General features: G+C 41.9%; 1 protein-coding gene across 1 annotated transcript in view; it reads left to right on the top strand.

Moving 5' to 3' along the window:
• Nucleotides 1–866: 866 nt before the first annotated feature.
• LOC134575585 (ephrin type-B receptor 5-like) overlaps nt 867–26,495 on the top strand; it is a 69,858-nt gene continuing 44,229 nt past the window's right edge. The window contains exons 1-3 of the mRNA XM_063434905.1: nt 867–1,246; nt 10,106–10,170; nt 10,912–11,620. Coding sequence (XP_063290975.1) covers nt 1,186–1,246; nt 10,106–10,170; nt 10,912–11,620 — 835 coding nt within the window. The 5' untranslated portion in view covers nt 867–1,185. The remainder of the gene's footprint in view (nt 1,247–10,105; nt 10,171–10,911; nt 11,621–26,495) is intronic.

Consider the following 26,495-nt stretch of genomic DNA (forward strand, 5'->3'; position numbering starts at 1 on the left):
TAAAGTTGATTAGATTAAACGAGAGGATAAGATACAGATAGATACAGATAGACAGAAATGACAGAGATATACATGGTGATTGCAGCCTGTGATTGCCGAGGAGACAGTTCGAGTTGTGTTAAATTAATTTACTTCATTAGAGCAGAGGTAGAAAAATGTGTGAACAATAATTGATTCATTTAGTGGAGTATGCAGGTTCCAGATACATGTTTATTAATATCACAAAAAAAAGTCAACCAATTACCTTGAAATATATAATTGTAACCCATTAACTGGCCAATAATCACAGCACAGATACCCCCAACATTGATGCTCTCAGGCGCTGCACAATGCATTGTGGCTAGCGTCCTGGAACAATGTCTGTGCAAGAGTGGTAGATACCTGGCGATGACTTCCAATAGAAAAGTTAAGAAGAACGAATACTGACAATTAAAATGAATCCTAATATGTATTTACACAATTCTGAGAACATGAAATGAATATGTTTTAGAAGCTTATTAAAATAATCCCCTCCAGCAACAAAACCAAAACACTGTAAACATTTCTGACATCATTAATGTTAAAAAAAAAACTAAATAAAAGTGTTCAGTAAGGTTAAAAAAATAATTAATGGATTATTTAATTGTGATATTTATGTGCCTGAATTAAAGCCAGTGAGTTGTAAGTATTCCTAGTATATTCTTACAGATACTGGATAAATTGTGAGTCTCTTCTTGGGGAAAATAATTGATAACGTGCTTATAGATGGAAACGTGCAGAAAGGATGCAAAGGGTATTGTGAGTAGAAGAAGAGAAAGTCAGAGGGAGGAAAAAAGAAGATTAGACAGACAGCTGGGGAGGGGGTGGGCAGTGTGGTTTCAGGAATCACAGCCACACACTGATCTTTTAACAGCAGCATGAGAGAGCTGCATGACTCTGGGGAGTGAGCAACTGCATGGAGGGGCCACAGTGAGCACCCCATAGGGGCAACATGGCAGAGAAACTGTAAGACAAGGCAAGAAAAAAAAGAAAGAAAAAGAACATCAGAAAATGGATAACAACAAAATCCCACTGTGTCCCACCCATCTCCCTCTCAGTGATTTTGAGGTCATGATCTTCCCAGCGACTAAGTTGTGAGTGTGCTGACGGAGCACTGGACAACTCTTGAGGACCAATGCCCAGTGTGGTGAGGACAGTGATTGCACTATGTCTGTTAGGAGACTTCTCTGCATCTCCTGTCTACTGCCTCTCGCATCCCTCCTGGAGGGTGAGTAAATGGTACCTGCAACAACCACATTAGTTTAATCTTCTTCTGGAAGCCTTTCTGGGGTTTAACCAAGGAAAGATCTTTCACTTTTGGCAACTAAGCTATAAGGTTCTGTGCATTTTTTTCTGCCCTTATAACACGAGATTCATATATATACTTTTTTATCTATATATGCATGTATGCAAGATACAATGTAACTCATGACACACATTGCGATATATACAATAATAAAAGATAATTTAATAGTGTAATGTTCCATTTAAACCTGAAACAGTGCCTCAATAGATTGCTGTTTAATCAGCAAATGCTGAAATGTAATGAATTGAAATCCAAACTGCAAAATGTAGGCAACATTAGTCTTCAATGATGTGATTATAGTTTAGCTGGAGAATGTCCCAAAATCATACGGTGGTGATTTTTGCCTGTATTTTCCAATATCGTTTTCAATGTTTTATAATTCAGAGTTTTGAGAATAACCTCCCCTGTATTTCTGGCTCTGTGGGTAAGATCAGCTTATCTCTTGTAATTGAATAGTTTTTCAATGAGAAAACTGCATTTGAATTGCAAAAGGTAATCTTATCATATCTAACTGAATTTAGTTATATATGATTTATTCAATAATGTAAAGAACAGTAATCAGATTGGCCAAAGCAAGGCAAAACATTTTCCTTTCCAAAGCATCATGTTTTGCCTACATATTGCTATTTGGATTTCAGTTTGGAAGTTTGGTAAATAAACCTCTATTTATTGTAATCTCACATAATTTTTTTTAACTTGTTGGACAAAGATCCTACTTTATAGAAAAGTGTTAAAAGTACTTGGTTTTAAACAATAAATAGTTAATGCTTCCTACCATGCGTGTATCATAGTGATTGAGCACTGAATACATTTATCCATGCAGATACATGCACACAGATACTACACCTGCAGGCTGTTTGTTCACTGGATATTTGATTGATTACGGCTAAGTGGACGTCCTTATCTGAACTTAGTACTGGCTGCTGGGTTTGTATGTGTGTGTAAGAAAATCACAGTGTGAGTGTAAACCATTATTAATTAAGAAGCACAAACACCCCTTGCAGTAAATATACCCACCTAAATTTCAAATGGACAAAGAGGGACACATTTACTGTAGGGGTGTGAAGGAGGCGGTTACCAGGGGCGGAGCTGTTTTGAGAAATTGTAGGTGAGTTATTGATAACACTTTATGGAACTAAAACGTAATTTAGAATAAGAACGATGTATCTTATTTACAAAGACTGATTTCTATTGTAGTTTAAAGACACATTACTGGGAGTATTATTGCTGCAGAGTTCTGTTATACACTCAGATAAACCAACAATACGAAGAGGGACATTAGCAAAGAAAAGAATGACAGAGGGATTTGGGTTGAAATTAGGGACTGTCCCTCCTAAGTAGGAACACTATGTATGTATTCAGTAGGACTAAACTTTCCTTACTCATTGCCATTTCAGACTAAACACATGCACATCAAATATGACAAAAAGTCCCACTATGTGCGTGTGCATAAATTTATAAATTTGGGTCTCGTCAGAATAGCAAGTCCTGGTTTGGCAGTTATAGTCTCTCTGAGAACATATAGCTAATAACCAAAAAGAATGTGGTGAGACCCAGGACCCAGGTAAGTAAAACTCACCACAGTGCAAATACAAAAATAACTGTTATGGATCACCTTCACCTTTATATCTCAAATTGTGCTTTGTGAAACCCCTGTCGGTTACAGAACTTGAGAATTTATGTTTCCGCAAACCATCCCAGAGTTCCCAGCTTGACATGCAAATGAGCACAGATAGGCATTGTGTTTCAGAATTTCTACAATGCTTTTTTTTTTTTTAAATCTTTGCTTTATTTTAGTGTAGCTGTAAGTTTATTCACTTCTTACTATGTATTTATTCAAGTATTTTTTTTTTATTCCCGCAGAAGAATTGAACTGACAACAAATAGCCAAAAATGATGAAATGTATTTATTCTTAGGCAGCTCAAGATGTCCGGCTATTAGTGAATTCTGCAAATGTTTATGGATGGGTTTTTATCTTTCTAGTTAATAAGCTGAAAGAGACAAAAGAATAAAACAACCAGACCAATGAATACAAGAGCCAATAATGTTATAGATTTTCACTTTGTTGTTATCTTTTGTAGCCTTTAATTACAGCTTTAATGCACTTTTTCTAATTGTCAGTACACCATCTAAAATTATGTTGTATTGCACTTTTTTAAGAACACATTTTTTACAGGGTTTTTCCAAAAGTAAGAATTGTCATACATTGAAAGTGGATTTCAGGCTAAAATAGGCAAACTAGAAAAATAGTTGACTTAAAACAGGAAAATAGGTACACAAAAGAAAAAGGAATCATGGCTTATTGGCAACTGGACCTGGATGGACCTTGCCAATAATACTAAATCAGGGTCTATGTTGTATGGCAGGCATAGGCAACCATCGGCACTGCAGATTTTTTGGACTACACCTCCCATGAGGCTTTGCCAGCTTTATGGGTGTAAGAGCATTATGGGGGATGTAGTCCACAACATCTGGAGTGCCGAAGGTTGCCTACCCCTGTTCTATGGAGAGAAGTAAAGACAAAGAACAATACAAAACTAATAATATTAGCAAGAAATGATAATACTAAATTAGACATAGGAAAATACATATTGTCTAAGTTTTAAGTTGCTCCAATCAGTATCCATTAGAGCAGAGAATATACCCTTTTATTAATATTTATCACTACTGTAGTCTTTTCAAGTCTGTCCCAAGAAATCAGTTACTAATACAATAATTTGTTCCTTGAAGTGATGCTATTCTTGTATGTTTATGATAATTACCGTGTCTGGGCAGAATGTAGGAATAATTACTTGATATTACTTTTCACTTCTGTTGAAGATGTAACTCGCTGTGATGTAAGTATGTGTAAATTGAAATCTATAAATATCTGCTCCTGCGGCATGTATTATATATGACTAAGTAAGGGATTTGTTGTTTTTCTCCTGTTATCCCTAAGACAAAAATCAGCTCCTTGTTCCCAGTTACATCAATAAACCAGGAAAACAACCTGCTATAAAATCTGCTTATACAATATTTATTCACTTAAATGAAATTATTATGTTTCTCTCAGATAACCTTACATATCTATAGCATACACTGTGACATGGGAACCTTTTAAAGGGTTAGTGCAGGCTAGAGCTGACCTCTTTTATAGGGCATTGTAAAAGCAATGCATTAAAATGCAACTGAAATAATAAAAAAGTTGCGTACATTCTATCAACGTTTCGACCCCATTCAGGTCTTTTTCAAGATGATCTGGAAAAAGACCTGAATGGGGTCAAAACGTTGATTGAATGTACACAGCTTTTTGAGATTTTAAAAAACAAGTTTTCCTGTTTTCAAGACCTGTGAGTGCATCATTGTTCATTTGCTTTCTTAATGTTCAACGTTGACGGTTGGCACCCAGGCAAGCTGCAACCTTTACTTAAGTGGAAGGTGGAGTGCCAAGTTTTATATAATTTAGAAATGCTCGGCACTCTCCTTTCTAGGAAAAAAATCAAATGACTGGCCTGGGTGCCAGCCATGTTAGTACATATACGAAATAATAAATCCAGGGTGCACTCACAGGACTATACAGTAGTGATTTAATAATATGAAAACAACAAAATTACTTCCGTGAAAAAGATCGATGTTTCGACCTTGGCGGGTCTTTTTCAAGATAATATAATGTACAGTTGCAAGAAAAAGTATATGAACCCTTTGGAATGATATGGATTTCTGCACAAATTGGTCATAAAATGTGAACCCTTGGATTTAATAACTGGTTGCACCTCCTTTGGCAGCAATAACTTCAACCAAACGTTTCCTGTAGTTGCAGATCAGACGTGCACAACGGGTCAGGAGTAATTCTTGACCATTCCTCTTTACAGAACTGTTTCAGTTCAGCAATATTCCTGGGATGTTTGGTGTGAATCGCTTTCTTGAGGTCATACCACAGCATCTCAATCGGGTTGAGGTCAGGACTCTGACTGGGCCACTTCAGAAGGTGTATTTTCTTCTGTTGAAGCCATTCTGTTGTTGATTTACTTCTATGCTTTGGGTCATTGTCCTGTTGCAACACCCATCTTCTGTTGAGCTTCAGCTGGTAGACAGATAGCCTTAAGTTCTCCTGCAAAATGTCTTGATAAACTTGGGAATTCATTTTTCCTTCGATGATAGCAATCCTTCCAGGCCCTGATGCAGCTAAGCAGCCCCAAACCATGATGCCCCCACCAGTATACTTCACAGTTGGGATGAGGTTTTGATTTTGGTGTGCTGTGCCTCTTTTTCACCACACATAGTGTTCTGTGTTTCTTCCAAACAATTCAACTTTGGTTTCATCTGTCCACAGAATATTTTTCCAGTACTGCTGTGGAACATCCAGGTGCTATTATGCAAACTATAAAGGTGCAGCAATGTTTTGTTTGGACAGCAGTGGCTTCCTCTGTGGTATCCTCCCATGAAATCCATTCTCGTTTAGTGTTTTACGTATTGTAGATTTGCTAACAGGGATGTTAACATTTGCCAGTGACTTTTGTAAGTCTTACACTCTAGGATTCTTCTTCACCTCATTGAGCAGTCTGCGCTGTGCTCTTGCAGTCATCTTTACAGGACGGCCACTCCTAGGGAGAGTAGCAGCAGTGCTGAACTTTCTCGATTATAGACAATTTTTCTTACCATGGACTGATGAACAGCAAGGCTTTTGGAGATACTTTTATAACCCTTTCCAGCTTTATGCAAGTCAACAATTCTTAATCGTAGGTCTTCTAAGAGCTCTTTTGTGCGAGGCATCATTCACATCAGGCAATGCTTCTTGTGAAAAGCAAACCCAGAACTGGTGTGTGTTTTTTATAGGGCAGGGCAGCTGTAACCAACACCTCCAAGCTCATCTCATTGATTGGACTCCAGTTGGCTGACATCTCACTCCAATTAGCTCTTGGGGATGTCATTAGTCTAGGGGTTCACATACTTTTTCCACCTGCACTGTGAATGTTTACATGGTGTGTTCAATAAAAACATGGCAACATCTCATTCTTTGTGTGTTATTAGTTTAAGCAGACTGCGATTGTCTATTGTTGTGACTTAGATGATGATCAGATCACATTTTATGACCAATTTGTGCAGAAATCCATATCATTCCAAAGGGTTCACATACTTTTTCTTGCAACTATAACAGTGTAAATATATAATAAAATAGTGAAATACACTTACCAATCATGATAGTGATCCCCCAGAAACTGATTACACCCAGAATTGTCGGGAAGCCGCGTGTGACGTCATGACGTCTCGCGAGAGGTGGCGTAGTTGCTAGAATACCCACAAACAAACCTCACAGTGCTGCCGTGAGAAAAATGGGGTAAGGAAGTGAATGTTTACATGTAGTTCACATGTATTTCACCTTATATTTGTCTGTTTCACTGTTTTTATCACATATTTGATTCACTTCGTTACCCTTCTTGTGTATAGCTGGTACTATATTCTTTAGTATTTTGCTATATAGTTCCTCCATGTGGCTGGGTATTCTTCTTTAGATTTATACTTTTTAGATGTACACTGTTTTTACTACACATTTTTCTCACAGCAGCACTGTGAGGTTTGTTTGTGGGTATCCTAGCAACCCCGCCACCTCCCGCAATGTGTCATAACGTCACACGTGGCTTGGGGGAGATCACTATCATTATCATATGTTGACACTGTTTGGCTTTGGCTCACTCCTAGTTTGATGTCATTCTGGAGGCATGTCTCATAGACAGTAGTCACATGCAATGATTCTCAATGTAAGATTGTGATGGCACAGCACATGCGCACGTCGCATCACGGTATGGTAGGATATGACAACCAGGAAGTAACTCACATCCAAGCCTTTTAACTAGTAAATATTGACATTTGGGGATTGATAAGGCAGGTGGGAGAACATCAGGCACTATAACAACGTAATCTAAATGAAGTTATAATTGTGAATACAGTGCTCCTTTACATCTACAGCTTTCTTGGTCAAAATCATAAACCTCTACTTGTTCTAAGCAGAACCACTATTTACCCAAAACATATATACCTACACCTGTTCTCCCAATTACAACTGGATGAAAATACAGGAAATTTCTTTCTCTCCCAAACTGCCCCGATCATTTGCGATAATTTTCCATCCTCACCTTTAGTTCACGTTCTCACACATTAAAGATTAACTTTGTGCTCTGTCCCTGGTGTTTCTAGATAATGGCATTGAAATGGGGGTTAGATATGCTGCTGAGAGTTGATTTGCATAAGAGAAGATCTCATTAGTGAGGAAGTGTCTCTGTGTCACACTCACAATGAATGTTGCATGTCACACACAGTGTACAGTCGGCCAACAGTCACACAATGCGTGACTGGTCAGCGCTAGATCTCAGCTGCTAAATGCTCGTGACCTACTTTCTTTCTCTGCAAATAACAAAATCCCAAACTCATAAGTGAATGAAAAAGATGCAGAGAAACGCTAAATGGTTTATTCAATAAACAATGAAATATAGTAAATTGAAAAAAAAATATGAAAAAATGAAAAATGCTGGTAAAACTATCCAAGCTGTGAATGTAGCAGAGTTAAAAAATTATTCCAAATTGGCTATTTTTGCTTATTTTTTTTGCAATTTAGTGTTCAGTTCAGTACATTGTGGTTTTTACTGATGATTCCATAAGGAAAGACTGTCAGAATGATAATAAAAATACAGAGACATACAAAAATAGAATCTCTTGATCAGTGAGAGGACATCTGCCCTGGAAAATCTGGCCAAAATATTTTGCAAACTGGTAGGAAACTCGTGGAATGACATAATGCTAACTTTGATTTAATTTTGGGCCTCAATCTAATATTTTTGGATAAACTGGTAAATGTATTTAATATTTTGAACAAATATTATAATATTACCATAATTTTATATTTTTTTATATAGTGATATATTTTTAAATATAGTATATATTTTGTAAAATATTTTAATAATTTGAAGCAATCATATTAAAAGGTTATCCAAAAATATTAAATTAATTAAAAACCTTATCAATGTATTAAACTGAGGTCCAAATTTAGAATTTGAAAGAGAACAAGAACGACAGAGAGAAAAGCATAGAGGATGAAAGATGAATCAACAGTTAAAGTGAAATGCATCACTTTGAGACAACTCATTAGTATGAGTTGGCCGGTTGCCTCGCTCTGCATTCCAGAAAAGCAATATTTTTCTCATATTAACCTGCTTCTTCTTTCTTATGTTTTTCACACCCACTCAATGGGAGACACTGATCTAACCAATCAGTGTCCTATCCTTAGGAACGCTTAAAAAGTGCATTGGGCATGCCTGACAGATTTACGCATGTACAGTTGGAAGATTTCTTAACCTTGCAGGCCAGCTCTGGTGTCAGGTTTCTCTCTCCTGCTATTGCACAATGATGGCCTGTTTTTGCCTTTAGTGGACTGGTCTGAAACTGAAATGGTTGTGAAAGATGGAGGGATTAGGTTAAAATAAACTCCCCTAGCTGAGAGGCATACCCACAAATGCAATCTGACCAGCTTTATAGTAAGTTTATAAATGTTTATTACATACTGGTCAAAGAGTTTCTTGTGTTATTATGTTTTGTTCAAAAGTGTTAAATGCTAGTTTGCAAAAATAATTATCAAGTGATGCATGTCCATTAAAGTACACAAGTTATACAGTAAACTTGGAATTGTTAGAATGTATCAGGGCATTTCACATTTCAGGCCATGTAGTATTCAAATCAGCTGGGATTCTAAATTATATATAAACATAGCCTTCTTCACAGATATCCACATGCTATTTCATTTGAGATCTCCAATGCATGGTGCTATGTGCTGAATTTATAAAACTTTAGTACATTTTATATCCTGGTGTTTCAGACTGATAGACAGTCTCATGACTGATCATGACATGGAAAATGACAGATTTCAGAGAAACAGTATAGATATCCAGCACTGGATGAGATAAACATCCTGGACTCTAGCTCTGATATAGTCAATGCCTCTCTGTTGCTCTCTCTGTTTAACATCATCCAAACAGGCCTTCTGTGATCCTAGTAGATGGTATGACATTTATACAGTGTATTTTCTTCTCTGGGGTCAAGTGAGTGAACCCTACGTTTAATTCCCAAAGTCTGGCTGTTGAAGCCAGAGGGGAAATCAGTTGCGACTCTGAATGAATAAAACTCGGAGTATCAATCTGATCCATTACTGACCAAGCTGATCAATGCTTTGAGTGTAAACAATAGGGCAGAAATATAAGGGAAAACACCCCACAAGCTCTAGTAATACCTCACCTAAAAAAAAAATATAAATTTACCTAAAATGATCTTCTCTGCTTCTACACACATATATTCATTCAACTATTTGGTGGAACTGGTAATTTCTTTCTGTTGAACTGAAACTTAAAGGGACACTGTAGGCATTCAGAGCACTTCAGCTCATTGAAGTGTACTGGGTGCAATGTCCCATCACTCTTAAACCTGAGCATGTAATTATTGCAGTTTTTATAAACTGCATTAATTACTTGCTAGGGTTAATGCCTCATCTAGTGGCTGTCTACCACTTTTGGTCACCTAAATGATGCTGGAAGTAGCATGAGGACTCCAATTGAATAATGCTTTCCTATGGGGAAATTCTAATGTGGGGGGGGGGGGGGGGCAAGGGGGGGGGGGGCTATGGTGCAAGGAAAACAAGTTTTTTTTCCTAGCACTATAGTTTCCTTTTAAAACAAAAAAATATATACATATGGATAACATGTTAAATATAGTAAAAGTGCTAATATATCCCATTCATGTTTGTAATTTTTATACAGAAATTCTTCTTGATACAACTCAGGAAACCTCAGAAATTGGTTGGACCACCTACCCAGAGGGAGGGGTGAGTAAATCATATTGAATCATGTACTTGATATTAACATTCAAGACTTGAAGCATTAAAAAAAAAAAAAAAAAGCCTTGGAAAATTGTTATAACAGCCCTATAATATAATAGCACTTGAGTAGTATGCAGGCATACATGGGGAAATAAAGTAAATATATTTATTGGAGTACACTGATGGTTATTTGGTTCACAGGTGATGTGATAAAAAGTAACCAATAGAGGGAAAAATAAAAGGAGCATAAAAAAAATCTATATTCATATATTGATATATTGGGTATTTATTAAATACTATATAAACATTTTTTTTTGTTTCCCTCTATTCGGTTCTTCTCACTTGATTTGTCAATAAAATCAACATTTATTGGCTGCCCCCTAGTCATCAATTACGTTTGTTTTTTGTTTTTTTACTATAAATCATCTCTTAATCAGAATCATGAACCAAAACTCTATTGTGCGTATCATTTGGTTTGTGATTCAGCTACATTTCAGCTCACAGTACTGAAATTCGAACAATCATCCAACCGGCCTGAATTAATTTCAACTGCAGTTTTAAACAAAACAAATCTCCAAGTCTAATTGACACATATTTACACAGACAGATACAAACTGAGCTCTCACTGACGCAAAAGCCCAGACATACTCAATGAAGAATACACACATGATTTAGCTGACTTGCACACAATTATGCTAAAATGTATGATATCAATAATTCTGGCATAACGTATTTTCTCTGTCATAGTGGGATGAAGTTAGTGTCTTAGATGGCCAACGACGACTCCTGAGGACTTATGAAGTCTGCAATTCATATGCACAACGTTCTAACCAGACTAACTGGCTGCGCACTGGATATATTAAAAGTCAAGGAGCCAGGCGAGTGTTCATAAAGCTGCGCTTTTCTGTCCGAGATTGTGCTAGTCTGCGGCCACCCCCCAGAAGACATCATCTGGCATGCAGGGAAACATTTACCCTTTATTATCGTCAGGTAGACAAAGAAATGCAGGATGAGAAACTGGAATGGACTGAAGATGCATGGGTTAAAGTGGATACTATTGGAGCCGGAAAAAGTTTCACAAGGGACCCAGCGAAGGGAGGCCTAGGACCTCGAATGGACGAAAAGACTTTGGACTTTGGACCAGTTAACAGGAATGGATTCTACTTGGCCTTTGTAGACTCAGGAGCTTGCCTCTCATTAGCTGGTGTAAAAGTCTATTTCAATAAGTGTCCAGCAACAATAAGGAGCTTGGCATCTTTTCCAGATACTCCTTCAAGTGGGGATGGAGGGGCATCATTGGCAGAAGCCACAGGAACTTGTGTTATTGGAGCCCAACCAGTGGGTGCAACTCGCCTCAGTCTACACTGTGGAGGGGAGGGAGAATGGATGGTTTCTATTGGGAGCTGCACCTGCAGTCCTGGAAGAGAGGAAAACGAAGATGGGACTGAATGTCGAGGTATGCTTGGTGTACAGTACACCTTCTAAATTAAACTCATCTTAAGCAATATTTTAACACTAACATGGTTATTCACAGAAAGTGACAATTCAAAGTGAAAATTAAAAAAAATAGCCAATATGTTAAAATTCTCTAATTTAGCTATGCTTTCAGTTTGCCTACTTTGATCTTAATGGGACACTGTAGTCACTAAAAACAACTTTAGCTTAATGAAGCAGTTTTAGTGTATAGATAATGTCTCTGTAATTTCACAGCTCAGTTATCTGCCATTTAGGAGTTAAATCACATTGTTTCTCTTTTTGCAGCCTTAGCCACACCTCCTCTGACTGTGACTCATACAGCCTGCATGAAAACAAAATGGTTTCATGAGATGTAACTTACTTAAACAGTTCTCTTGCTCTGTAATTTAAACTTTAATAACTTATAGGAGGCTCCTGCAGGGTCTAGCAAGCTATTTACAGAGCAGGTGATAAGAAATCCTACGTTAAACAGAATTTGCAATAAAGGAAGTGTAAACATTAGATGACTTAGTAAAGTGTAAACATTAGATGAATTAGTGTTTAGGAATGCTGGGCAGGTCACATGCAGGAAGGTGTGCCTAGGGCTGCATGAACAAGGTGATTTAACTCCTAAACTACAGAGAACTGAGCATTGAGATTGGAGGGGCATGATCTATACATCAAACCTGCTTCATTAAGCTAAAGTTGTTTTGGTGACTATAGTGTGCCTTTAAATTTGAATTCACTTAGAATTATCATTTTAGTGAATAACTTTTTAAATATTTTAGACATGACTACATTGATACTTACTGTGCATAGTCATCTCTAATTTAGTAATACAACCAGCACGAGTAAGAAAAAAAACTGCTGCTTTGACTGTATGTAGCATACTCCTTGTGTGAAATCAATGCTGTAGGCAAGGTGATTGCTTTGGAAGTACAGTGAAGACAAATAGATTGATTTCATATTATTACATACGAGGCAGCTAAAGTCTTCTGAAGCTCTATATATGCGTTAAAAACATTTGAGTGCACAGGTTGAATTATCTGTTGTAGAAAGTGTGCTAAATGTTAGAAAAAAGTAAAAACAGTTAATAATAATAATAATAATAATAATATATATATATATATATTTATATATTTATGTTTTTCTTATGGCAGCATTGCTTTTCAGGTGAAACCAGCGTTGATGCTACTTTGGTAGAGATGTTGCGAACATAAAATTTTACGTTCGCGGATGGCGAACGTGAATTTCTGCAAATTTTCGCGAACGGGCGAACCGGGCAAACTGCCATAGACTTCAATAGGCAGGCGAATTTTAAAACCCACTCAAGGGGACTAACACCTTGACTGTGGCATGCCAGAGGGGGATCCATGGCAAAACTCCCATGGAAAATTACATAGTTGATGCAGAGTCTGGTTTTAAGCCATAAAGGGCCTAAATCACCTAACATTCCTAAATTGTTTGGAATAATGTGCTTTAAAACATCAGGTATGATGTTGTATCAATCAGGTAGTGTAAGGGTTACGTCCGCTTCACAGTGACAGACCAAACTCCCCGTTTAACGCACTGCAAACAACCGCAAACAGTCCATTTGCACAACCGCAAACTCCCCATTTGCACAAGGTTGGATACCAAGCTAGCCATGTCCCGTTCCTTGTCCTCACTGATGTCATTGAAGGTCTCTTCCTCCACCCAGCCACGTACAACACCAAGGGTCCCTGAAAGGTGACAACAAGCCCCCTGGGACGCCTGCTGTGTTTGGTCTTCCACCTCCTCAAAGCCACCTTCCTCCTCTGACTCCTCTTCTTCAGACTCCTCTCTCTGCATTGCCTCTCTCTGCATTATTATAAGGTGTGTTACGTAGTACTATTCCTATCAGTTTAATCCCTGTTACGTCCCCTATCTGGGGACGTGTATATGGCATCGATTTTAGGAACCGGGAGATGGAAAAAGATGCTTGGTCGGTCCACCTACTTCAAATTTGGGGCACTGCGCGTGCAATCTAATGTGCCACCAGATAGGAGTGGTGTGTTAAGTAGTACTATTCTTATCAGTTTAATCCCTGTTATGTCCCCCTCATCAGGCCTTTTTTAGTCGAATGTATCGCCCACTGTCAGTCCCTTCGGGATCCATCCCTCATTCATCTTAATAAAGGTGAGTTAATCTAGACTTTTTTGACCTAGGCGACTTCTCAGTGACAATACCTCCTGCTGCACTGAAGGTCGTTTCTGACAGGACACTTGAAGCGGGGCAGGTCAGAAGATCTATCGCAAATTGGGATAGCTCAGGCCACAGGTTAAGCCTGCACACCCAGTAGTCAAGGGGTTCATCGCTCCTCAGAGTGTCGATATCTGCAGTTAAGGCGAGGTAGTCTGCTACCTGTCGGTCGAGTCGTTCTCTGAGGGTGGACCCCGAAGGGCTGTGGCGATGCGTAGGACTTAAAACGATCTGCATGTCCTCCATCAACAACACGTCTGTAAAGTGTCCTGTCCTTGCCGGCGTGGTCGTGGGAGGAGAAGGATTAGTTTCACCTCTTCCCCTGTTAGATTCCCGTTGTGCTGTGACATCACCCTTATACGCTGTGTAAAGCATACTTTTTAATTTATTTTGGAACTGCTGCATCCTTTCCAACTTGCGGTAATTCGGTAACATTTCAGGCACTTTCTGCTTATACCGGGGGTCTAGTAGTGTGGACACCCAGTACAGGTCGTTCTCCTTCAGCCTTTTTATACGAGGGTCCCTCAACAGGCACGACAGCATGAAAGACCCCATTTGCACAAGGTTGGATGCCGAGCTACTCATGTCCCGTTCCTCGTCCTCAGTGATCTCACTGAAGGTATGTTCTTCCCCCCAGCCACGTACAACACCACGGGTACCAGATAGGTGGCAACGAACACCCTGGGATGCCTGTTGTGGTTGGTCTTCCTCCTCCTCCTCAAAGCCACATTCCTCCTCTGCCTCCTCTTCCTCACAATCCTCTTCCAGCGTTGCCGCAGGTCCAGCAAGCGATGCTGATAAGGCTGTTTCTGGTGGTGATGGTGACCACAACTCTTCCTCTTCCTCTTCACGCTCATCTACGGCCTGATCCAGCACTCTTCGCAGGGCACGCTCCAGGAAGAAAACAAATGGTATGTTGTCGCTGATGGTGCCTTCGGTGCGACTGACTAGGTTTGTCACCTCCTCAAAAGGACGCATGAGCCTACAGGCATTGCGCATGAGCATCCAGTAACGTGGCAAAAAAAATCCCAGCTCCGCAGAGGCTGTCGTAGCACCCCGGTCATACAAATAGTCGTTAATGGCTTTTTCTTGTTGGAGCAGGCGGTTGAACATTAGGAGTGTTGAATTCCAACGTGTCGGGCTGTCGCAAATCAAGCACCTCACTGGCATGTTGTTTTGCTGCTGGATATCTGAAAAGTGCACCATGTCCGTGTAGGAATGCCTGAAATTGCCACACACCTTCCTGGCCTGCTTCAGAATGTCCTGTAAGCCTGGGTACTTATGCACAAAGCGTTGTACGATCAGATTACACACATGTGCCATGCACAGCACATGTGTCAACTTGCCCAAATTCAATGCCGCCAACAAATTTCTTCCGTTGTCACAAACCACTTTGCCAATCTCCAGTTGGTGCGGAGTCAGCCACTGATCCACCTGTGCGTTCAGGGCGGACAGGAGTGCTGGTCCGGTGTGACTCTGCTTTCAGGCAAGTCAACCCCAAGACGGCGTGACACTGCCGTATCCGGGATGTGGAATAGTACCTGGGGATTTGGGGGGGGGGGGTGCCGTTGATGTGGAGTAGTGTTGTCGCGAACCCGAAATTTTCAGTTCGCGAACGGCGAACGCGAACTACCCCAAATGTTCGCGAACCGGCGAACCGCGCGAACCGCCATTGACTTCAATGGGCAGGCGAATTTTAAAAACAACAGGGACTCTTTCTGGCCACAATAGTGATGGAAAAGTTGTTTCAAGGGGACTAACACCTGGACTGTGGCATGCCAGAGGGGGATCCATGGCAAAACTCCCATGGAAAATTGCACAGTTGATGCAGAGTCTGCTTTTAATCCATAAAGGGCAGAAATCACCTAACATTGACACCTGTCCTCAAAGCCCAGCCCTGATACACACTGACACAGAGCAGAATAGAGACTGTTCCCCCTACATAGGGTCACTTGGCAGATATGGATTGACACCTGTCCTCAAAACCCCTGATACACACTGACACAGAGCAGAATAGGGACTGTTCCCCCTACATAGGGTCACTTGGCAGATATGGATTGACACCTGTCCTCAAAACCCCTGATACACACTGACACAGAGCAGAATAGAGACTGTTCCCTGTCCACAGAGACCATGATACACACTGACACAGAGCAGAATAGGGACTGTTACCCCTACATAGGGTCACTTGGCAGATATGGATTGACACCTGTCCTCAAAACCCCTGATACACACTGACACAGAGCAGAATAGGGACTGTTCCCCCTACATAGGGTCACTTGGCAGATATGGATTGACACCTATCCTAATGATCCCTGATACACACTGACACAGAGCAGAATAGAGACTGTTCCCCCTACATAGGGTCACTTGGCAGATATGGATTGACACCTGTCCTCAAAACCCCTGATACACACTGACACAGAGCAGAATATGGACTGTTCCCCCTACATAGGGTCACTTGGCAGATATGGATTGACACCTGTCCTCAAAACCCCTGATACACACTGACACAGAGCAGAATAGGGACTGTTCCCCCTACATAGGGTCACTTGGCAGATATGGATTGACACCTGTCCTCAAAACCCCTGATACACACTGACACAGAGCAGAATAGGGACTGTCCCCCCTACATAGGGTCACTTGGCAGATATGGATTGACACCTGTCCTCAAAACCCCTGATACACACTGACACAGAGCAGAATAGGGACTGTTCCCCCTACATAGGGTCACTTGGCAGATATGGATTGACACCTGTCCTCAAAACCCCTGATACACACTGACACAGAGCAGAATAGGGACTGTTCCCCCTACATAGTGTCACTTGGCAGATATGGATTGACACCTGTCCTCAAAACCCCTGATACACACTGACACAGAGCAGAATAGAGACTGTTCCCTGTCCACAGAGACCATGATACACACTGACACAGAGCAGAATAGAGACTGTTCACCGTCCTAAGAGACCATGATACACACTGACACAGAGCAGAATAGAGACTGTCCCCCCTACATAGGGTCACTTGGCAGGTATGGATTGACACCTGTCCTCAAAGCCCCTGATACACACTGACACAGAGCAGAATAGGGACTGTTCCTCCTACATAGGGTCACTTGGCAGATATGGATTGACACCTGTCCTCAAAACCCCTGATACACACTGACACAGAGCAGAATAGGGACTGTTCCCTGTCCACAGAGTCCATGATACACACTGACACAGAGCAGAATAGAGACTGTTCCCCGTCCACAGAGACCATGATACACACTGACACAGAGCAGAATAGGGACTGTTACCCCTACATAGGGTCACTTGGCAGGTATGGATTGACACCTGTCCTCAAAGCCCATGATACACACTGGGGGGAGCTACTGTCCTCCCCAACCCCTGCGCGGTGGGTGCCATAAATCACAATGGGGGGACCTACTGTCCTCCCCCCCTCGGCCCCCACCCCTGCGCGGTGGGTGGGGGCCATAAATCACCCCACAGTGTTTGGTTCTAATGAGTGCAACGTAAATGGCTGCACAGGAGCTGGCCAACTGGAGAATTCAAAAGAGAAAACATGCACTGGAACTAATCGAGAAAGAGGAAAGACAGCCATACCAGATTCAGACAAAGCTGACACACAAGGGGTTAATTGAAATTGATACCGTGCCCGATCAGAACTTGACCCTAGAGGATCTGTCTGATTCTGTGTGGCAGCCTCAGGATTCTCAGCAGGATTGCATCTCAGAGAAAAGGGACACAACATCCCAAGACAAGAGCCACCTTTTAGATCAGGACTGCCTTATATGCAAAGGGCTGATAAACCCCCCAGGTGATGCTGACTTAAGCCAATGGGTAATTACCAAGAAACCAGAGAAAATATGGAAACACCATATAACTAATGGCAATCAACATTCTTCATGCATTGAAAAGAAGAACAAGAAATTGTATGATCCAGATACTAGACTCACAGATCCAGCAGACTCAAGTGTGTGGAAGGGATTCCTTCACATGTTCTCTATAAAGCAGTTTAAAGTTACAGCCACGCCAGAGTCTGGTTATAGCAGTCATCTTTGCCAGGATTTACCAAAAGTGTTAACATCCGAAGGATGCATTTTGCAAGAGTCTGTTTGGGAATATGTGGATCGTATCTGGCCAGAGTGCACCAAGGACATGTGTGTGATCCGACTGAATCAAAGAACGTCAAGTGATGCAGTTTCATATGCTCAGCTGTATTCTTATCTTAATCGGAAGCTGAGATATGCAATCATCAGAAGTCATGGCATGGAGGCGTTCCTAGTGCCTCTACCTGCCGGCCAACCCATCCCTCAAAGATTGCGTCCTTTGGGAGGTCCAGGTTTGGAAGACAACCATCCTATTCTGCTTCTGATCTTGCTTCTTCCAAGCCATCCTTCCGGGACAGCTTATCCCAAAAAATCTTCCAAGAAACATAAAGAAGGTTTGGATATCCCAGATGATATTTTCTCTGACATATTAGCAGATGTTGAACGAGAGGAGAGACAAATGGCCGAGCAAGGGCTCCCTCCTCCAGGTTTCCCAAATTTTGAGCAGTGGAATCAGAATTCTGAGGATACAGGAGAGAAAGTTGGCATGCCTGAGATCATGAATATGCTCCAAAATTTGAGCAATGGCCTTCAGTTCCCAGGAGAATTCTCTGTAATTATAGGAGAGAGTCAGGGTGCTAATATTATGCCACCACTCCATGTGCCAAATACTGTTCCAGCAGGTCCCCCATATCCATCTTTTCCATTGTATCCAGAAGCAGCCTACCCTGGCTGGCATGGTATGTTGCCCCCTACTCATGCAGTAAATCCATTGTCCATTGACCCAGCCAATCTCTTCTCTTACCCGCTTTCACAAATAATACCACCTAACTTCTTATCTGATCAACATTTTACTGCAGGACCTCAACCTTTTGCATAAATGTTGTAGTTTTGTTATATTTACGTTTTTTGGTTTTTTTTAACTGTTATGTTTTAGCGAAATATTGAAAAAAATACATGTAATGTGCTGAACATCAAAGCTGAAATTTTAATTTGTCTCGGTAAGTTGAAAGCCATACTTTCTATGGGAGTTTCAAATGTTCAATAATTGTTTTCTGAAGAAAGCATAACTGTCTGTTTTTAGCAAGCAACAACCCCATATTAAGCTGTTTATTCACTGAACATTTATTTGTACTGAATTGAAAACTGAATGACAAAATGTAGGCAGAAAACGAATGATTTGAATATATTCTTCAAATACCAGAATTTTTTAATTTGTTTTTTAGTTCACTACTATTCTGTGTTTAGTAATGTATAAGTGTGCCAGATGTGACAAGTTTACATAGGTTAATTATAGCCACTGTTATATCTGGGCTACAAATACATGCATTTTGGCAAACACCTCAAAGCCCATGTAAGCTTTGTGTTGTTGAATTTCAGTGATTTATTTTATGTTGCATGTGTACAGTTGTACTGTAAAATGGGTAAAGCATAGGATATGTTTTTACATTTGTATACTAAAAATTTTAATATGCGTTGAAAAAAAAAAAAAAGGATGCATGAGCCTACAGGCATTGCGCATGAGCGTCCAGTAACGTGGCAAAAAAATTCCCAGCTCCCCAGAGGCTGCCCTAGCAGCCCGGTCATACAAATATTCATTAACAGCTTTTTCTTGTTGGAGCAGGCGGTCGAACATTAGGAGTGTTGAATTCCAACGTGTAGGGCTGTCGCAAATCAAGCGCCTCACTGGCATGTTGTTTCGCCGCTGGATATCGGCAAAGTGAGCCATGGCCGTGTAGGAACGCCTGAAATGGCCACACACCTTCCTGGCCTGCTTCAGGACGTACTGTAAGCCTGTGTACTTATGCACAAAGCGTTGTACGATCAGATTACACACATGTGCCATGCACGGCACATGTGTCAACTTGCCCAACTTCAATGCCGCTATCAAGTGACGGAGTGGCGGATGGTTGAGAGGGGGCAAGAAGGACAGCAGTGGTTGACGTGGCTGAAGATGCTGGACCAGGAGGAGGATGGCGGCTTAGAGTAGGCGTGCTGCTTGTACTCATGTGTTGATCCCATAGGCGTTTGTGATGTGAGATCATGTGCCTACGCAAAGCAGTTGTACCTAGGTGGGTGTTGGACCTCCCACGACTCAGTTTCCTTTGGCACAGGTTGCAAATGGCATCGCTGTTGTCAGAGGCAGACACACAAAAAAAATGCCACACTGCTGAGCTCTGCAATGACGGCATTCTGGTGGTGGACACAGCATGCGTTGATTGGCGTGCTGTCGGGCTGACCCCGGGTGCCGATGCATGCTGTCTGACTGTGCCACTAGCTCCTTGCGACGACCCCCCCCTGTTTCCAACTCGTCTCCTCCTGCTCTCTGTCTCCCCATCTGAACTTTTGCCCTGTTCTTCTTCTTGCCGAGCGGGAACCCACGTGACATCCATGGACGCATCGTCATCATCAACCGCTTCGCTTGTATCTGACAACTCAGAAAAGGAAGCAGCAGCGGGTACAACATCATCATCATCACACCGTACCTCCATGTGTTTAATGCTGCCTGCCTGAGACATATCCCTGTTATCTACATCCTCTAGCAATAATGGTTGCGCATCACTCATTTCTTCAAACGGGTGTGTGAATAACTCCTCTGACATACCAGGTAAAGCGGCTGTGGTGCTAGTTTTGGTGGTGGCGGCAGGCGGGTGAGTGCTATCTTGAGAGGTGCCTGAAGCTAAGCTGGAGGAGGATGGTGCGTCAAGGTTCCGAGCGGAGGCTGTACAAGATTGGGTGTCCTGTGTTAGCCAGTCAACTATGTCCTCAGAACTTTTCAAGTTCAGGGTACGTGGCTTCTGAAAACTGGGCATTATTCTAGGGCAAAAGGGAATCACAGCACCACGACCACGACGGCCCCTGCGGGGTGGCCTGCCTCTGCCTGTCATTTTTTGGGGGATTAGTGGTACTATGCGTGCAAGCTACTGTGAGACCAGATATGATTGGCAATGTGAACTGTAACAGTTCTGCAGAGCACACACTGTAGGCCTAAGACACCCGCTTGAAGACAAGTAACTGCTATTCAATTTATAACAGTGAAAAATAAATTTTGGTTTTAAAAGCACGCTATAGAGACACCAGATATGATTGGCAATGTGCACTGGAACAGTTCTGCAGAGCACACACTGTAGGCCTGAGACACCCGCTTGAAGACAAGTAACTGCTATTCAATCTATAACAGTGAAACACAAATTTTGGTTTTAAAAGCACGCTATAGAGACACCAGATATGATTGGCAATGTGCACTGGAACAGTTCTGCAGAGCACACGCTGAAGGAAGGACGGACAGAGCCGCTTGAAGACAAGTAACTGCTATTCAATCTATAACAGTGAAAAACAAATTTTGGTTTTAAAAGCACGCTATAGAGACACCAAATATGATTGCCAACTGTCAAAGCACGCTGGCACAGGTCTACAGAGCACACGCTGAAGTAGGCCTGACACCCAGGCGCTTGCAGACAACTAACTGATCTTCTATTACAGTGAAAAAAAATGATTTCTTTAAAATCTAAAGCTTAAGCTATTGTTAAAACAGATATGAGTGGTGGCACTGACTGTGCAAATGGGCAAGGCATCCAACCTGACACAGAAGCTGGCAGGCAGGCAACTGCTCTTCTATTACAGTGAAAACAAATTATTCATTTTAAATCTAAAGCTTAACCAATTGTTAAAACAGATATGAGTGGTGGCACTGGGCAAGTGGGCACAGTATCCAATGTGAACCTCACACAGAAGCTGGCAGGCAGGCAACTGCTCTTCTATTACAGTGAAAAAAAAATATTTATTTTAAATGTAAAGCTTAACCAATTGTTAAAACAGATATGAGTGGTGGCACTGGGCAAGTAGGCACAGTATCCAATGTGAACCTCACACAGAAGCTGGCAGGCAGGCAACTGCTCTTCTATTACAGTGTAAACAAAATTTTGGTTGTAAAAGCACGCTATAGAGACACCAGATATGAGTGGCAACTGTCAAAGTACGCTGGCAGGGTTGTGCAGGGCACACGCTGAAGGAAGGCCTGACAGAGCCGCTTGAAGGACACTGACTGTCTGCTAGTAGCTTACACTGGAAACCTTTTTTCTTTGTAAAAGCACGCTAAAGAGACACCAGATATGATTGGCAACTGTCAAAGCACGCTGGCACAGGTCTGCAGAGCACACGCTGAAGTAGGCCTGACACCCAGACGCTTGCAGACAACTAACTGATCTTCTATTACAGTGAAAAAAATGATTTCTTTAAAATCTAAAGCTTAAGCTATTGTTAAAACAGATATGAGTGGTGGCACTGACTGTGCAAATGGGCAAGGCATCCAACCTGACACAGAAGCTGGCAGGCAGGCAACTGCTCTTCTATTACAGTGAAAACAAATTATTTATTTTAAATGTAAAGCTTAACCAATTGTTAAAACAGATATGAGTGGTGGCACTGGGCAAGTGGGCACAGTATCCAATGTGAACCTCACACAGAAGCTGGCAGGCAGGCAACTGCTCTTCTATTACAGTGAAAAAGAAATATTTATTTTTAATGTAAAGCTTAACCTATTGTTAAAACAGATATGAGTGGTGGCACTGGGCAAGTAGGCACAGTATCCAATGTGAACCTCACACAGAAGCTGGCAGGCAGGCACCTGCAATTACATTACACAGGAAAAAAAAAAAAGCAGCCTGATGTTATAGCCCTAAAAAGGGCTTTTTGGGGTGCTGTCCTTACAGCAGAGATCAGATGAGTCCTTCAGGATAGTAGTGGACACTGAATACCCTAGCCTAGCTATCAATTTCCCCATCTAATCAGCAGCAGCTAAACTTTCCCTCCTCTCACTAAGCATGCATCTTCCGAATGAATCGAAAATGGATGCTGGGAGGGAGGTTGGAGGGTGTGGAAGGGAGGGAGTGCTGCTGATTGGCTGGAATGTGTCTGCTGACCGAGAGGCACAGGGTCAAAGTTTGCCCAATGATGACGAATAGGGGGCGGATCGAACTGCGCATGTGTCCGCCCGCCGTGGCGAACGCGAACACGATAATTTTCGCCGGCGGACAGTTCGGTACATCACTAATGTGGAGCAAGACGCAGCAGCAGAAGAGGACTCAGCCGAGGAGGTTATGGAAGAGGATGGAGTAGGAGGTGTAGAGGAGGTGGCAGCAGGCCTGCCTGCAAGTTGTGGCGGTGTCACCAACTCCTCTGCAGAGCCACGCATTCCATGCTTGGCAGCCGTCAGCAGGTTTACCCAATGCGCAGTGTAGGTGATATACCTGCCCTGACCATGCTTTGCACACCAGGTATCAGTGGTCAGATGGACCCTTGCCCCAACACTGTGTGCCAGACATGCCATTACTTCCTTTTGCACAATCGAGTACAGTTTGGGGATTGCCTTTTGTGCAAAGAAATTTCGTCCGGGTATCTTCCACTGCGATGTCCCAATAGCTACAAATTTTTGGAACGCCTCAGACTCCACCAGCTTGTATAGTAAAAGCTGGCGGGCTAAGAGTTCAGACAAGCCAGCTGTCAGATGCCGGGCAAAGGGGTGACTTTGTGACATTGGCTTCTTACGCTCAAACATGTCCTTGACAGACACCTTACTGTGGGCAGATGAGCAGGAACTGCTCAAGGCGAGAGACGGAGTGGAGGATGGTTGAGAGGGGGCAAGGAGGAGAGCAGTGGTTGACTTGGCTGAAGATGCTGGACCAGGAGGAGGATGGCAGCTTTGGGTTTGTGTGCTGCTTGTACACATGTTTTGATCCCATAGGTGTTTCTGATGTGTGATCATGTGCCTTCGCAAAGCAGTTGTACCTAGGTGGGTGTTGGACTTCCCACGACTCAGTTTCTTTTGGCACAGGTTGCAAATGGCATCGCTGTTGTCAGAGGCAGACACACACAAAAAATGCCACACTGCTGAGCTCTGCAATGACGGCATTCTGGTGGTGGCAACAGCATGCCTTGATTGGCGTGCTGTCTGGCTGACCCCGGGTGCCGATGCATGCTGTCTGACTGTGCCACTAGCTCCTTGCGACGACCTCCCCCTGCTTCCATCTCTTATCCTCCTCCTCCTCTCTGTCTTCCCATCTGAACTTTCCCCCTGTTCTTCTTCTCTTCTAGCGGGCACCCACGTGACATCCACGGATGCATCGTCATCATCAACCGCTTCACTTGTATCTGACAACTCAGCAAAGGAAGCAGCAGCGGGTACAACATCATTATCATCACACCGTACGTCCATGTGTGTAATGCTGCCTGACTGAGACATATCCCTGTTATCTACATCCTCTGGCAATAATGGTTGTGCATCACTCATTTCTTCCAACTGATGTGTAAATAACTCCTCTGACAGATCAAGTGAAGCGGCTGTGGTGCTAGTGTTGGTGGTGGCGGCAGGAGGGCGAGTGGTAACTTGAGAGGTGCCCGAAGCTAAGCTGGAGGAGGATGGTGCGTCAAGGTTCCGAGCGGAAGCTGTAGAAGATTGGGTGTCCTGTGTTAGCCAGTCAACTATGTCCTCAGAACTTTTCGAGTTCAGGGTACGTGGCCTCTGAACACTGGCCATTATTCTAGGGCCTAAGGGAATCACAGCACCACGACCACGTTGGCCCCTGCGGGGTGGCCTGCCTCTTCCTGTCATTTTTTTTTTGATTAGTGGTACTATGCGTGCAAGCTACTGTGACAACAGATATGAGTGGCACTCTGCACTGGCAGAAGTTAGCAGAGTAGACGCTGTAGGCCTGACACACACACTTGCAGACAACTTACTGCTATTCAATCTATTACAGTCAAAATTTTTTTATTTTTTTTAAATGTACACTACTGTTACACCAGATATGAGTTGCACTCCTGTGACACTGTGCCCTGGCAGGCCCTGAAACGCACACGTGTGAAGGAAACTGACTGCTATTATTTCACAGTCAAAAAATTGTTTGTTTTTTTTTAAATGTACACTACTGTTACACCAGATATGAGTTGCACTGGTGTGACACTGTGCCCTGGCAGGCCCTGAAACGCACACGTGTGAAGGAAACTGACTGCTATTATTTCACAGTCAAAAAAGTGTTTTTTTTTTTTTAAATGTACACTACTGTTACACCAGATATGAGTTGCACTGGTGTGACACTGTGCCCTGGCAGGCCCTGAAACGCACACGTGTGAAGGAAACTGACTGCTATTATATTACAGTAAAACAAGTTTTTTTTTTAGTTTTTTTTAAATGCAAGCTATTGTGACACCAGATATGAGTGGTGGCACTGGGCAAGTGGGCACAGTATACGCTGTGAGCCGGACACACACGCTGGCAGGCAGGCAACTGCAATTAGATTACACAGGAAAAAAAAAGGCAGACTGATGTTCTATCCCTAAAATGGGCTTTTTGGGGTGCTGTCCTTACAGCAGAGATCAGATGAGTCCTTCAGGACTGTAGTGGACACTGAATACACTAGCCTAGCTATCGATTTCCCTATTAAATCAGCAGCAGCTACACTGTCCCTCCTCTCACTAAGAAAACAGCTTCCGAATGAATCTAAAATGGATGCTGTCCAGGAGGTGGGAGGGTCTGGGAGGGAGGGTCTGCTGCTGATTGGCTGGAATGTATCTGCTGACTGTGAGGTACAGGGTTAAAGTTTACTCAATGATGACGAATAGGGGGCGGACCGAACATCGCATATGTTGGCCCACCGTGACGAACGCAAACAAGCTATGTTCGCCAGGAACTATTCGCCAGCGAACTATTCGGGACATCTCTATACTTTGGCTGTAATTATCAACTCAAGTGATACATATATGTTTATAAAGCAATACATTACAATTCCCCCATGTTACCTATCAACTGAAAAATTGGGCAGTAATTATATGTATTGCTCTAGCACTTGATAAAACCAAATGTAAAGCTGGTTAGGAATACCTGAGTTCTTTGTTTTAACCCCTTCAGTTTTCCTGTTTTCTTAATTTGCTTTTGTAAGAAGGATCCATTCATGATTATTTCTCAGTAATCCCTTAAACCCCTTTCTAGATAATCTCTTCTTTATTTGGGTGGGAGATTGAAAAGATAATACACTCCAGGATATTTCAACTCATGGTGTTTAGTAAATAGAAATGGAGCCTTGTTGATGTAGATAATCCCCCCATTACTCTCTTACATATTGGGATAAATTGACTCCCATTTTCATATATGTCAATATATACACAATTCTATCCTTGTTTCTGATTAATTTACAGTTTCACTTTTACATTATTCCTTGTTTAGACCTGTGTTGTGTCCCCAGTGAGTTAATAGGTTGAAGAAATAGATTCATGGCATAAAAAGGCACTTAACGCCCAATCTTGCTTGGGGGTATTTGTTCTAAGTGATTTTTACTTCATTCCTTGTCATGTTTATACATCTATTTGCCCCTCTAGCTATTCACATTTTAATTTTTTTCTGCTTTGTATTTATGGACACATAGCACGGAACCCTTTCAATACAGAAATTCTAAATAAAACTAATACATTTAGTAGGAACAAATAAACATATTTTCAATGGTTGACATTATTCTTTATGAATTTTAACAGGCTCTTTCTGTTGATTAATACGTGACATTCTCCAAGGCAATTTTTTTATATACTTCCTTGAATGTGTTTCCACAGATTT

This window comes from Pelobates fuscus, chromosome 10 (genome assembly GCF_036172605.1).
Source record: "Pelobates fuscus isolate aPelFus1 chromosome 10, aPelFus1.pri, whole genome shotgun sequence".
NCBI classification, from domain to species: Eukaryota; Metazoa; Chordata; class Amphibia; order Anura; family Pelobatidae; genus Pelobates; species Pelobates fuscus.